This window comes from Myotis nattereri, assembly GCF_964212035.1.
Source record: "Myotis nattereri genome assembly, chromosome: X".
NCBI classification, from domain to species: Eukaryota; Metazoa; Chordata; class Mammalia; order Chiroptera; family Vespertilionidae; genus Myotis; species Myotis nattereri.
In genome coordinates this window covers 103,678,203-103,693,379 of record NC_138078.1, presented here as the reverse complement: position 1 = coordinate 103,693,379, position 15,177 = coordinate 103,678,203, and the positions used below count along the sequence as shown (strand labels likewise).

At 40.0% G+C, this 15,177-nt stretch overlaps 1 protein-coding gene across 1 annotated transcript in view; it reads left to right on the top strand.

Annotated features, from left to right (window-relative positions):
- The window catches only part of AMOT (angiomotin), a gene marked incomplete at both ends in the record, with an annotated part of 48,869 nt that overhangs the window by 26,403 nt on the left and 7,289 nt on the right, over positions 1-15,177 (top strand). The window contains 2 exons of the mRNA XM_081081974.1: positions 11,457-11,606; positions 12,355-12,545. Coding sequence (XP_080938100.1) covers positions 11,457-11,606; positions 12,355-12,545 — 341 coding nt within the window. The remainder of the gene's footprint in view (positions 1-11,456; positions 11,607-12,354; positions 12,546-15,177) is intronic.

Sequence of the window (15,177 nt, the reverse complement as noted above, 5' to 3'; positions counted from 1 at the left end):
AAAATGTATTCCTATCTCTGAGATGGCTCAAGTAAGGTCATATTTGAAGACAGAGTGATATGTCAGATGCCTACCTATGTCTCATATAAACAAGTAATTTGGATTTTCCTTAGAAGTTCTTCCAAAAAAAAAAACTTAGTCTACTTAGTAAGTGAGAAATAGGGGAATTTACCCAAATTAAGCCTTTTGTCTAAGAAATATTTTGTTAGACTACTAAGTACAAGGTCACTCAGGTAATAATTTTGCACTGCATCAAGATGGTCAGATCAATATATATGTTGAATCACTATATCATACACCTAAAACTAATATAATGTTACATGTCTATTATATCTCAACTAGAGGCCAGGTGCACAAAATTTGTGCATGGGTGGGGGGGTCCCCTCAGCCCAGCTTGCACCCTCTCCAATCCGGGACCCCTTGGGGGATGTCCAATCCCCATTATTGGGCTTAAACCAGCAGTCAGACATTCCTTTCACAATCCTGGACCGCTGGCTCTTAATCACTCACCTGCATGCCTGGTTGCTTCTAAATGCTCCCCCCCGCTACCCTAATCGCCCCTAACTGCCCCCCCTGCCAGCCTGGTCACCCCTTACTGCCTCCCCCTGCTGGCCTGGTTGCCCCCAACTGCCCCCCCACCGGCCTAGTCACCCCTCACTGCCCCCTGCCAGCCTAATCAGCCCCAACTGCCCCCCCACTGGCCTAGTCACCCCTCACTGCCCCCTGCCAGCCTAATCAACCCCAACTGCCCCCCCTGCTGGCCTGGTCGCCCCCAACTTCCCCCCTTGCTGGCCTGGTCATCCCTCATGGCCCCCTCCCCCGCTGGCCTGGCCACCCCACACAGCCTGCTGTTCAGTTGTGTGGTCGTCCCTAACTAACCCCTTGCCAGCCAGGTCACTCCACCCAGCCTGCTGTTCAGTCATTTGGTCATCCCTCACTAACCCCCCTGCTGGCCTGGTCATAAGCAGCCATCTTGTGAGGGCATGGAGGTCAATTTGCATATCACCTCTTAATTATATAGGATTTTAAAAAGATGATCAGGGGAATATCATGACTACTTTCATGTTCTGAGGACCCTTGCATGCATTTATGTCTCTCTACAAAGTCATCATTTAGATGCTTTTCCTGAAATCCATTCCACCTTTCTAATCCCATTAAGTCTCTTCCCCATGATACTCTATTCACTGTGTTCTAAGCTCTACACAGAAATGGTGCCTCAGGCTTACAGGAAACTTTCTCTTGCAATCACAGCTTCCCCTGTGCATTTCAGCACATATTCTCTCATGGACCCTGTTCTGCTGGCATGGAAGGAGTATCTTGCCAGGAAGGGGTTAGCACTCTAGCTAAAGAGCTGATCTTTTCTTTTTGTGAGTCATTATTATCCAGGTCTTGCCACAATCTTCAGCCTTTGCAGCAGGCAGCCAGCCGAGGCAAAAGGTGCCTTTCCATCCTTGCCCTTATCTTTCAGGACACGTAGGTGCTATTAAAGTGGCAGCTCATTAAACTCTAAGTCAAAAGAACTTTGTGTTCTACAGCAACCATGGTATTCGCCCATTCATAGAGACCTTCCCCTGCCCCCACTAATTTGACCTCACTGGAGGGTTTCGACAGATGCCTGGCATATTCACTCAGAAGACTCAAGACAGCCCAGGCTTCTGGCTGGTTGCTGTCTTATGATCCAGAGCTGAGCCACCACTTGGGTAATTGTTTTAGGGATGGTGGGAAAGAGGCACTGGCAAGATCAAAGAGGGAAGATGCTGCGGGTGGGCTGCTTACTGAGCAAAGTGCACAGGAAGAAACAGAGTGGAATGTGGGAGGGCTGGCAGAAAGATCCAGTGAGTCTTGTTCTTTAACTTTAGGCGAGAATGACAGCCACAGAGATTCAGGAAAAAGGGGTCCAAATGTTAACCTTTACTGAACTGCAATGGCTGGTTATGATTCAGACATCACAGTGATAGCTCTTAGTAGCAGTGCATTTTCCAGAGCCCTTTTTTTTTTAAAATATATTTTATTAATTTTTTACAGAGAGGAAGGGAGAGAGATAGAGAGTTAGAAACATCGATGAGAGAGAAACATCGATCAGCTGCCTCCTGCACATCTCCTACTGGGGATATGCCCGCAACCCAGGTACATGCCCTTGACCGGAATCGAACCTGGGACCTTTCAGTCCGCAGGCCGACGCTCTATCCACTGAGCCAAACCGGTTTCGGCTCCAGAGCCCTTTTGACACTCCACTCAATTCACCAAACTAAATCCATATTGTTTCACTACATTTCCACCATTAACTATTTATGGCCAATATTTTCTATTATTTCCAGATCTCTTGCCACTTATTTGGTTTATCTTTTTTGGTTTTAGCGATGCATAATTTCCTGCTATCATACCATTCCACACAGTACCATAACGAGTCTCCTCGTTTCTCCGTATTAAAAGAGGATGTTATCGGCATAGACATTTATATGTCTAACCCAAAATACTTTTCAAACAATAAGATTTTATTGGTGTAGGTAAAACTCATACAATGATTATTATGGATTCTAAATGCAGATGGAATATCCAAGGGTGTGGATTATGTATGCATTGAGGGTGTTGATAGGAATTCAGATAAAGTATATAACGTTCTGATGAATTTTTGAATTACATGAAGGACATTTCATCTAAGGATGAAATTTCCCATATTTATGGCAGCATATTTTCTTTGAAATAGGTCTTGCTTCACCCAATATGTTAAGAAATTATGTCCCCACCCCAAATAGAGGTGGATTGACTTCTCAGAGCTTGATTTTCTCAGTTTTTCCTGATGATTTTGGCTTTTGAAATTCCCAAATTTGAAGCCCTTTGTATCTTTCTTTTGCCTCTTTAACAGAATGAACTTCATTCCCTTGGTAACAAGTTTCTAGAGATGGTTTCTACTCTTTAATTATTTTAATATCCACCAGTGGACCACAGTCTTTTGGTAACGGACAGAGGCAGCTTGCTAATACCAGGGTAGTATTTCCAAATTGCTTCAGAGGGAACTCTTACTTGGAACCAGGGACTCCTGGGTAAGGCTAAATTAAATAAAATAGAAATCACTGAAAGTTCATGGAGTAGCATATAACTAGTTGTATAAAGTTCATGAAGTAGCATATGACTAGTTGTATAAATGTCAGTTGTCATATTTGTGATACAATGAGTGTTTGGAGGTGTAGGCAATAGATGGGAAGATGAAAATCAGACATAATGAATGATGTTCTCTGTGCCACTGGACTTAGTTCTGTGTTATTAGTCTCAATGTCCTTTAGCCAATAGAATGTTTGTATATGTTGGTGTTCATCCAGCTAGTAATAATAGTCCACCCCCTCTACCTATCCATCTGTATATTTCTTCATGATTTATTAAGGCTTTTTTTTAGAGCAGTTGTAGGTTCACAGCAAAATTAAGGGGAAAGTACAGAGATTTTCCATATTCCCACTGCTTCCCACACATGGATAGCCTCCACCATTGTCAACATTTCCCATCAGAGCAGTACATTTGTTACAATTGAATCTATTTGACACATCACAATCACCCAAAGTTCATAGTTTACATTATGGTTCATCTTGGAGTTGTACATTCTATGGGCTTGAATAAATACAGGGGTGGGCAAAAGTAGGTCTACAGTTGTTTGTATGGAAAATAACACAATATTTAACAAATAATAATACAAGAATAAACTGTTTTGCATACTCACAACTTCAAACCTACTTTTGCCCACCCCTGTTTATAATGACATATATCCATCAATATGGCATCATACATGCTATTTTCAATGCCCTAAAAATCCTCTGTGTTCTACCTGTTTATTTCGACTCCCAATACACTTTTTAACATTTTGAAAATATTTCCAAATATATTATTGTATCCCACTTTACAAATATTTCAAGTTTTATCTTCTTTAGACAAATTATGAAATTAAAGTGGACACAGATCATATAGTTAGTGATAAATCTAGTAGAAAACCCAGATCTCTTAATTCCAAAATATCCCATCTTAACCTTTGTCCACTGATGAATAAATGGAGAAGGTTAATGATTAATCACTTCCTTGCAAATGGCTGAGGCAAATGGGTAGCTTTAGGGGACCTAGAAGTAATTTTGTACATAGCCATCCTTTAAAAATTAAATTTGAAAGACATCCATAGTTGTTGGAAGGAGGGAAAGATGCCATCACATGGTGCTCATTTGCAGGGATCAGATTTTCCTGAGTCAGAAGGGGGTTAAGAGATTTGCCAAATGCTTGGGAATGGGTTCAAATTGTTTCAAAAGTGCAATGGAAAAGTATGATTGATTGAGCTCAAGAGTATTTATTCTATTCTTCAATAGGTTGCTTTCCTGCTGTTCTTTCTCCCAGTTTTCCCCTTTTAAAAACTTATCTCATAACAAGAATTATTTGAAACTCTTATCTTGACTTGCCAAGCAAAGTAAATATATTTAACAATATGTGTTTATTGTTTGTATATTTGCAGTTAACCAAGCTATGCTATGGTCATATTTGTTTTTGTACTTGATAGTTATTTAATATTAACTGGTCACCAAGAGTATAGTGAACAATGAATTGGAAATAGAAGGGCCCTACCCTTAAGTAGCTTATGGAATACTGCCCTCAAATGGGGCAGGGACTTCGTCTTGTTTCCCATTGGGTCACTACTGCTCTCAGATGTAAAATAGGGCCTGGCATGTGATAAGCATTCAGTAAATATCTGTTGAATGAATGAATGAATATATACATGAATGAAATCTTATCAAATGATTGCTAATAGAGTACACATAATGGATGAGAGACTCTAGGGAAGAGTAACAGTCAGGGTCAGGTAGGATTATTCACGGAAGAACTGGAGAGTTTATTGATATGTTAAGGAAAGATGAAGAAGTGATCAGACTGATATAAAAGTTGATCACTTGCATTGTAAGCCTGGTTGAATTTTAAGGCAGTAGCAGCCTAGAATATTGATAAAGGCATTTTTAAGAGCCATATTTAGGCTGGACAGGAGACAATTTGACAGTAGACTGTGGGTGAATTGAAAAGCATTAAGTGGTTTGAGATATAGATGAGAGAGAAGAGCTCTTATCTAAAGAAATAAGAGAGGAGGTGTAAAAGTGCATTGGATATAGTAGGTACCTAATCAATACTGCTTGAATGGCTATGCTAGTAGTAGATTGCTTTTGTTCTTAAATAAAGCAGTTTTATAATGTACTACTTGGGGATGTCTGTTATAGCAACTATATGTAGGATGGACTGATTGTGTGTGTGTGTTTGTGTGTGTGGACATGTGTGCTTGTGTGCAGATGGGAGAAGGTAACTGCAAATAAGGAGATATGTTAGGTTATTATAATTTAGCTGTGAAATAAGGACTTAAACTATATAAGCTATAAAAATATAAAGAAATAAAATAATCTGAGAGATAATAGTCAGAATTAAGACATAGTGATAGGACATGGTAGACAAAGGAAAGTGAGAGTAGCAATTCCAAAATTTTGAGACTGGAAAAATAGGATAAGTAATGATAATGACTGAACTAACCGAAGGAAAGCATTTTGGGTGAAGATGAAAGCAGTCTGGGGCTTATTAAGTGTCAGAGTGAGAAATCTTGCAGAGGTCTGTGATGAAAGAGAGCATGATAACCTTAAAAATAGGCATATAAGTAGCTGTTGAAAGTGCGGCATGAAGGAGATTTCCAGTAGTGCCGAGGTGTAGAGCAAAGTTTCACAAGTTCAGTGTTGTTGACATTTGGTGCCAGATAATTCTTTGGTGGTAGTGGTGGAGGAGCTGTCCTGTCCGCTGTGGGATATTTAGCAACATTACTGGCTTCTACTCATGAGGTGCCAGTAGCAACCTACCCCCAGCTGTAACTACCCAAAATGTCTCTACACATAGCTAAATGTTCCCGGGAGGGAAAATTATCCCCAGATAGGAAGCACTGGTGTAGAGGCAAAAGAATAAACTACCACAGATTGGACCTTGGGGTATAGCAGAAGGTGGGGGTTGGGTTTAGAAGGGAAGGTGAGTCTAAATGATTAAGACAGAAAGCAAGAGTGATTTAAGGAATCATATTAGGAGAACATAGAATTAGGAAAAGCAAGGGAAAGGGGACTTTGACAGCTTTTTGAAAATTGGCATTTGGTAAGAAAACGTGAATGGATGGGATGATTTCCCCCATTTGCTGACTATCTGAAGGGAATTTGGTTTAAATGATGGGTTTAAATGATGGGCATCTAAGGACCCATGGGTACTCATCTCTAGACTGGAGTTTCTACCTTGGCTTTGGAAACCTTCCAAATGGACTTTTACTTCCTTGAACACTGAAAATATAGAAAAATAAATCATCTAAGATCCTATGGAGACTACACACATTTATGTTCTGTCTCTGGCGTGCATGTACATGCACACAAACTAAGGCAGGACTTTTGCTTTTATCTCCAAGAATGTTCCTGTAAGGAATTCTAGGATCTTATTTTGCCTAACCCTCTTATTTGTCAGTGTTGAAGGTGAAAAGGGGAAGCTTATATTCATAAAATATTTGTGAATTAAAAGATTATTAGAGAACATCTGAGAGCATCTGTCTAGCCCAGTATTGTTGTTTTAACCTCATAAGACCTAGTGCACAGGGTGTTCCTAAGAGATAAAATGATATATCCAATGGTACTGAGGGGAGAAATACCATGGGATCCTTAGGAATCTTTTTTTGTTTGTTTGTTAATCCTCACCTGGGGATTTTTTTTCTAATTGCTTTTTAGAGAGAGTGGAAGGAGAGAGGGAGGGAGAGAGGGAGGGAGGGAGGGAGGGAGGGAGGGAGGGAGGGAGAGGGAGAGAGAGAGAGAGAGAGAGAGAGAGAGAGAGAGAGAGAGAGAAACATCGATGTGAGAGAGAGACACATCAATCGGTTGCATCTTGCACATGCCCCAATCAGGGTGGCGATCAAACCTGCAACCCAGGTATGTGCCCTTGACTGGGAATTTAACCCATGGAGACCCTTCGGTGCACAGGCCAACACAGTAACCATGGAGAAACACCGACCAGGGCAGCAATCTTTTTTTGAAATGAAGTTTTATGTAAAACGCTAATATATAAAAAACATATAAAAACCATATGATACAACTCACACACTAGTGGCCTCTGAAACACTCAACAATACACTAGGCCTCTGAAACACGGTTTGAAAATCACTCCAGGTGCTGGCACTTTATCTGCAAAGGACCAGAGAGTAAATATTTTCAGTTCTATGGACCATAGTTTCTTTTGCAACTACACCTGGTCAACTCTGCCATTATTGCACGAAGGTTGCTATAGCCAATGCATAAATGAGTGGGCATTTGGCTTGATTTGGCCCACTGCTGACCATTTCAGTTTGCTGACTTCTAAAAGCCCCATAATTTTTAAAAAATAAATAGGGACTCTGAGGCTGAAAACAGGTAAGCAAATTACCAATAAGAGCAGAGCCAGAACTAGTATACAAGTCTCCTGATTACCACCTTGTTCCTTTCATTTTGCTGTCAAATAGAAATTTCTGATATATATATATCAGATTTCTGATATATATATATACACACACACACACACATACACACACTATATCTGTGTATGTGTGTGTGTGTGTGTGTGTGGTGTGGTATGTGCTCTGCATAAGGGTCTTTAGTTAAACAATACCTTCAACCATAGGTAAAGTATTTATTTCTCATAAAGTGGAGGTGCTCCTAAGTCATATCATTTTGAGAGAATATGGTATCCTGGCAGCTACTCATTGCTTGGTTTTAATTGTATCACCAATGAAGGGCCCTGCTCTGTAAGGATATCTGAAGCTGTATTTCATAAAGTGTTTGAGGCCTAATTTTATATGTGCTTCTGGGCAAAATTGCCGTGTTTTAATGTATTAATTAGACATTGATGTGAAAATTAGAGCTACTGAGATGATGAGAACCATATCAAGGCTATCTGGAGTGAATGTTCAAAGTTGAAAGGACTAGAGCAGTGATGGCGAACCTATGACACGTGTGTCAGAGGTGACACGCGAACTCATTTTTTTGGTTGATTTTTCTTTGTTAAATGGCATTTAAATATATAAAATAAATATCAAAAATATAAATCTTTGTTTTACTATGGTTGCAAATATCAAAAAATTTCTATATGTGACACGGCACCAGAGTTAGGTTAGGGTTTTTCAAAATGCTGGCATGCCGAGCTCAGAAGGTTCGCCATCACTGGACTAGAGCATGCGTGACTTGGCAATAACTTTTCCTTTAAAAAAAGAAAAATAACTGAGTATTTTTTTTTAAATATATTTTATTGATTTTTTACAGAGAGGAAGGGAGAGAGATAGAGAGTTAGAAACATCGATGAGAGAGAAACATCAATCAGCTGCCTCCTGCACATCTCCTACTGGGGATATGCCTGCAACCCAGGTACATGCCCTTGACCGGAATTGAACCTGGGACCTTTCAGTCCGCAGGCCGACGCTCTATCCACTGAGCCAAACCGGTTTTGGCAACTGAGTATTTTTTTTTGCCAAACACTCCACTAAACACTTCATATGTTATCTCCTTTGACCTTTATAAAGGTGTATGGTATTATCACCTCTATATTATTGATGAATGAGTAAAAAGGAAGCTTGGGGAGATAAAAGTAGCTTGCCTAAGGTTGCATGCCTAGTGAGTGGGAGAGCCAAGATTTGGACTTTAGCAGTCTGAGGCCGGAGCTCATGACCTTTTACCATTTTACTATATGGCCTCTCTCTTTACCTAAGAAGGAACCACGGACACTTCTGATGGCATTGGGAGGTGTAGTTGAGGGCCCAGGATGTCCTAGATACTTATATAACATTTCAGAAGCCTAGCAATGGAGATGAGTTTGTAGAAGAGAGGCAGAAGAGGGGGTTTATCATGATGAAGGTAAAAGTGAAGCATGTAACATGTGGGATAGTGGAGGGTTTAATAAACCACATAGGCCTTTGTTTCTACTTATTGAAGAGATCTAGAAAACAGAGTATGTGACTTAGAAGATAGTTGACTTTGTTGTTTGCATTTATAGCATCCAAAAGCTGTCTTTTTCTATCCTTACTTATTTAGAGATTAAGTATTTACTACGTGATCATATGCTTATGGGTGAACTGCACTCTTTCTTTTTAAAAAAGAGGTAGAATTATTCCAGCAACAGAGGTCCTTGTACCTTTTGGGAAATCATCCCAGTGGCAAAGAAAGCATAATGGGATTTTTCTTGGCCTGCTTTGTGGAAGTTGTCTGATCTGCATGTCTATCTTCAGCCAACTCAGAAAACTCTCTGCTTCTTTATTGTCTTTCCATTTCAGAAGGGTGGCTCAGCAATAGAAATTGCTGGGAATGCCTTTGGTAAAATATTGAGGTTTTCTTTCTCAAGAAAGACAGAGCATGGAGAAATTCACCTGTCCATGGACTGCTTATTTTTCAGTTCTCTGCATTTACATTGCTGTACTTTACCATTAATACAAGAACTGCATGCTATCTAACTTTAATTGCCTTTAAGTATAACTGCTGTAAGCCTCAGTAATTATAGTTAACATTCTCTGCATTAACATTGCATTGCTTCCCTAAGGTTTTCAGAGCAGTTCACAAATAAATGCATTCAACTTTAAGTAGCTCATGAGGATTATAGAACCCAAAAGGTGAAGTATAGAGGATATTTTCTGTTTCCCAATTATTCAAAGCTTAGCAAATAAGAAGGCAGGGCACCCATGGCTTAAAGGTCTTCATTGCCCTAGTCTAGTCAGTGTTGTTATAAGTAAATAGTCATGTATCCAAGGAAAGAAAGGTTTAAGCTTATTGAGGCAAAGAGAATGATGATTTTTGTTTCTTTTATTTCTTAGGCAAAGGTCTAATGAATACACACATCTAGATTTATAGCTTGCGTCATCTGGTTTATAAGGTTAGATTGAACCAGGCCTTGGAATAAAAGGAAATGTCAAGAACATATAGAAAAAAAATTTAGTCTTATTTACTGAGGCAAAACATACTATGTGTCTGGTAGGAAAATATAACATGTTTGGGTTTTTTTCTACCTAGAGAAAGTTCAATTCCAATTTGTAGAAAAGGCTGTTATAAGACAGGAGAATTTCCCCACTAGCACAAGCCATTGGCATCTGACTGGAAATTTCAGATAGCAATGATTTGGACTCATTACCATTAAGGAATTACCTGGCTTCTACAATGGGATAGTCAGGTTATGCTCGCTTGGCCCCAGCTAAGTGGGTACGAGCAATGCCGGTAGAATGGGTAACTTCTTACATTGAAACTGTCTGCCTAGGTAGCTCAAGGGCTTGGGAATTTGTTGAGAAGTTAGTTTAGTTGAATTCTTGAATTTTCTTTTGACCAAGTTATTAATTTTTTCAGATTTAAATAATAATAATGAAAGTATCCCTAACCTCAGCCTCCATGAAAATGATGGACAATTTGGAAAAAAAATTCTGCTTTATAGAGAGTCTATAGGTTGATTTTATTAGCAAGAAAGGCATTCTACAAGTAGTATGAAAAGCATTATCTGCTCATTTACTAACAAATTTGGAAGGATGTACTTTTCCAATTTTTTTAGTTCTTGAGGGTATGTATACCTTCTTTAAAGAGAGTATTTCCTCATTCCTTCATTCCCATGGTGCCAGGACTTGACTTGTAAGTTGCAAGGGTACAAGAATTTAAATTTGTTAGTCCCAGCCTACTCCTACCTTTGCTTTGGGATATGGCTCATAGCCTTTCAGAGAGGAAGAGGCGTTTGACTTATTTAGTTTTATATTTGATTCATTAGTTTGAGTGTTTAGGGATCTTTAAAGGTCTCCCCTCCAAAAGTTGAGAGATTACAGTCCAATATTATCAATTCAAACTCTTGAGTGATGCAGAAATTGCACGCACTCTCTGTTCCTTTAATAAAAGGTAATTTCCAGGACTGTGGGCTTCAAACAGACAATTATGAACTCCTTGTACCTTCAGCAATTGACCTGCATAAAGGGAGACCGCTTCCTTTCCATGCCAAATTAAGCTTTTTTTCCCCTGGAGAGCCCCTGCATTTTTTAGCATTTCTCTATTGTAATGACCAAAGTGAGATATACCTTCCCCCAGTATTTTCCAGTTTAGAGTGAAGAAGAGCAGAGGTGAAGACATCCAAAAACAGGAATTTTAAGAGTTTGCCATCTACTGTTACTTCCATCGTAGTCTGTCTGATTTTACTCATGGAAATAGATTTGGGGAAGACCTAGAGATAAGGAGGGGGGAAGGAGATTACAAAAGGCTTCTCATTCCTGTCATTTATTGCATTCTCAGTATGATAAATGCCAGGCAGCCTGCTATTCATCATGAAGAACCTTCTCACAATGTACTCATTTTTAAAGTTGGAAGAGAGCTAAACAGGGCTGGTTTGTGGGGGAGTGCATAATTGATCTTGTTATCTTTCCTTCAACCTGTCTCAACCTGATTTTTCAGCTGAAAAAGAAGCAGGTGTATGTAGATAAGGTGGAGAAGATGCAGCAGGCCCTTGTACAGCTCCAGGCAGCATGTGAAAAGCGTGAGCAGCTGGAACACCGTCTCCGGACACGACTGGAGAGAGAACTGGAATCCCTCAGAATTCAACAGGTTGGTGAACTTAAAAGAAAAGGAGTATTCCTGACTGCTTATTTTTCCCTTGGTGTTTGACATGAAGACAAAAACAGACTCATGCTCATTTTTAGGATTTTTGCCTCACCCGATCTTACTCCAGAGTACCTCTTAATTGTAAAGGCAAAGCTTGCTTACTTAGCTTCCTATCACAGCAAAATCCTTAATGCCTATTATCTTGCACCTTTTATTTTTCACATGAACCCCAGAAACAGTAGACCCAACAAGAAGTGAAGATGCTATAAAAGTAGATTCCTAATCATTTTCGAATTGGAAATGGTCTTTAGAATTATCAGACCATACCCCTCATTTTTACATGAAAGTAAATCAAGACCTAGAAAAAGTTGCATGACTTATTGAAAGCCAAACAACAAGTTAGGGGCAAGGTAAAAACCAAAGCCTAGATTTGTGATTCCAATTTTAATCATCTACCATGCAGGCAGGCAAGCATGGTGGTTTGTAAAACATTTATCCACTTTCTGAGCAGCATGACAATTGGATATGGCACGCTCCTTTCTTAATCAAGGGAGTCTCAGATTCAAGCCCAAAATAGACAATCCTGTGGCCGTAGGAGGAAATCTGAATTCCTTTTTGCTTCAGAATCAGAATCCAAACTGAAGTGGCTTGGGCAATAATTCTTTCCAAATATAGAGACTCTTCAAATGGGACTTGGCTACCACACTTCTTTTCCTACTAATCTGAGGGGTGTCGGCATCTCCCCCAACAGCGCCAGGGCAGCTCTCAGCCCACCAACGTTTCGGAATACAATGCTGCTGCACTGATGGAGCTCCTTCGTGAAAAGGAGGAACGGATTCTGGCCCTCGAAGCTGATATGACTAAGTGGGAACAAAAGTACTTAGAGGAGAACGTGATGAGACATTTTGCTCTGGATGCTGCTGCAACTGTAGCTGCTCAGAGGTAACTCCTTGGCTGGTACAGTCACTCCTTGAAGGGCATGGGGCTGGGGGTAGGAGAACAAAAAGGTGACTAATTAATAGATTTTCCAGTGTGTTCTTTTTTCTTCTCTAATGTTCTCCACCCCTCCTACTTTCTACTTAAGTGTGTTTTCTTTCATCTGGTTATGCAGGGACTGAATGACTGTGGGGGCAGAGGATCAGGGATTTGAAAATGAAAGTTATTTATAAACTTATTGGAATCATAGTTCAGCTTTCCTCAGAAGCCAGAACAATCACAGATGGAATCAACTGAACCATTTGCACACCTACATCGCCAGAGCCACAGTGTCTTTCAGCCAGATGTGTAGGTTTCTTTGTTCAGCCCCCACGCTGGAGTGAAAGACTCTCCAGCAAAATGCACTCCGAAACTAAATGTCACTCAGGAGTGGCTGCTGCCATTTGATACCTCTGGCTTGTCCAAGGTATGCCAAAGGCTATGCTTAACATGAATCCACCCTGCCCTTTGCGAAGGTCTATATTTGAAGGATACATTCTCTATGTCCATGAGTCTATCACATGTAAGCAGTCACGTTCTACTTGATAAAGGAACGTGGCTGGAGGATTTTAAAAATGTTTCAGCTTATTTGTTCCCCTTTTCACATTATAAACAGTAATTTTTTGATCTTTGGAGGAAACTGTTCTTATCCAGTTTGTTGGCTCTCTGCTAGTCATACTCATCATTTGGGAAAGAATGAAACAATGACAAAACTAAATTCGTGCTTGGCTGGTGTGATTCAATGGTTGAGTATTGACCCATGAACCAAGAGGTCACTGGTTCTATTCCTTGTTGGGGCACATGCTCAGGTTTCGGGCTCAATCCCCAGTAGGGGGCATGCAGAAAGCAGCCGATCGATGATGTTTCTCTCATCAATGTTTCTACCTCTCTATCCATCTCCCTTCCTATCTCTCTAAAAATCAATAAAAACGTATTTCAAAAACACTAAATTCAAATAATGAGATGACATGTGTTGTGGAGATACAGGCAGAGCCTTGATCTGGAGCTGGGTATTCAAGGTGGCCTATAGCATATTGCACCCAGCACAGTCTCTATCCAGAAAGTCATTAAAAACCACAGTGTTGTTTTTAAGATTCTCCTAAACATGGTGAACTGGAAGAGTCTGGAAGCGCTTGCCACACTTTGAGCTGGAGTGTTTGTGTGGAGGGGCCAGTTGATACCTTTAGTTTTGAGTCTTTCTCCTGCTAAATCAGAGGGAGTTCAATGCTTAAGAGCTGGACTGGTGGTTTGTAAACCTATTTCCAATTCTCTAGGAAGACATCTTATGTTTCTCTGCCTGCCTCCTGGTGTCCCCTATAAACTTTAGCAGTGGTTCTCAACCTTCTGGCCCTTTAAATACAGTTCCTCATGTTGTGACCCAACCATAAAATTATTGTCGTTGCTACTTCATAACTGTAATGTTGCTACTGTTATGAATCATAATGTAAATATCTGATATGCAGGGTGGTCTTAGGCGACCCCTGTGAAAGGGTCGTTCGACTGCCAAAGGGGTCGCGACCCAAAGGTTGAGAACCACTGCCTTAAAGCGATTAGAATCGCCTGTGTTTGGACTTTGAATTCCCCATGGGCTTAAGCTTACTTGTTTTTGTTTTCTGAGAAGTCTGCTCAGTACATGCCAGTGTAGTGATAAAGTGCACAGACACTCCAGCTGTGCTACTCGGATGGCCGAGAACTTTGTAGATTAGAAGCAGAATTAATACTAAATTTAGCTACACGCTCCCAAGAAAACACCTGTGCCCAGCACTTGTTCAGATTTTATTCAGGAAACCCTAGCACTGTAAGGGAGATGCAAGGTAATTTTGTTGTCTTTGCGCATAAACTTAGAAAGATACAGCTCATGAAGGTATGCAGTGTGGGAAAATGTTAGAAAGCCAGGGTTCTTGGTACTGGGAAGTTCGTTGCTGAAACTGACTTCAGAATAAGACTCTAGGTCAAGATGCAGGATAGTAAGGAAGTTGTCACTGAGTAGCGTTCCATGGTATGGATTTACCACAGTTGTTTATCCATTCACTTGATAATGGATATTTGGATTATTTCCAGTGTTTAGCCTTTGTGAAAAATAAAATACAGAATTTTAACATAAGACTAGACAACTATCTCTCCTCAAGTTAGAAGACATATTTAATAAGTAATAATACCTATTTCATCATCTTTGAAATCATGATATCTGGGAGGCAGCAGAGTACAGAGATTAAGGTGTCAAAAATGAAGATTAAATCCTGATTTCTTCTGCCTCTTAGTAGCTGTGTGTGATCTTGGGAAAACTATTTATACTGTGCCTCTATTTATATTCCTTCCAGCATTTTGATTCTATGAAACACCTCTTGTCAAAGTGAAAGATGTCAATGCAAGAAATCACATTGAGTATTTAATGTATAACATACTCTTCTAAGCACTTTAAAATTATTGATCATCCTCACAATAATTCTTTCAGATAAGTACTATTATCCATTATACAGATAAGGAAACTGAGGCACAGTGTAAATAGTTTGCCCAAGATCACACACAGCTACTATGAGGCAGGAGAATCAGGATTTAAATCTACATTTTTGACACCTAGCCACTATACTCTGCTACC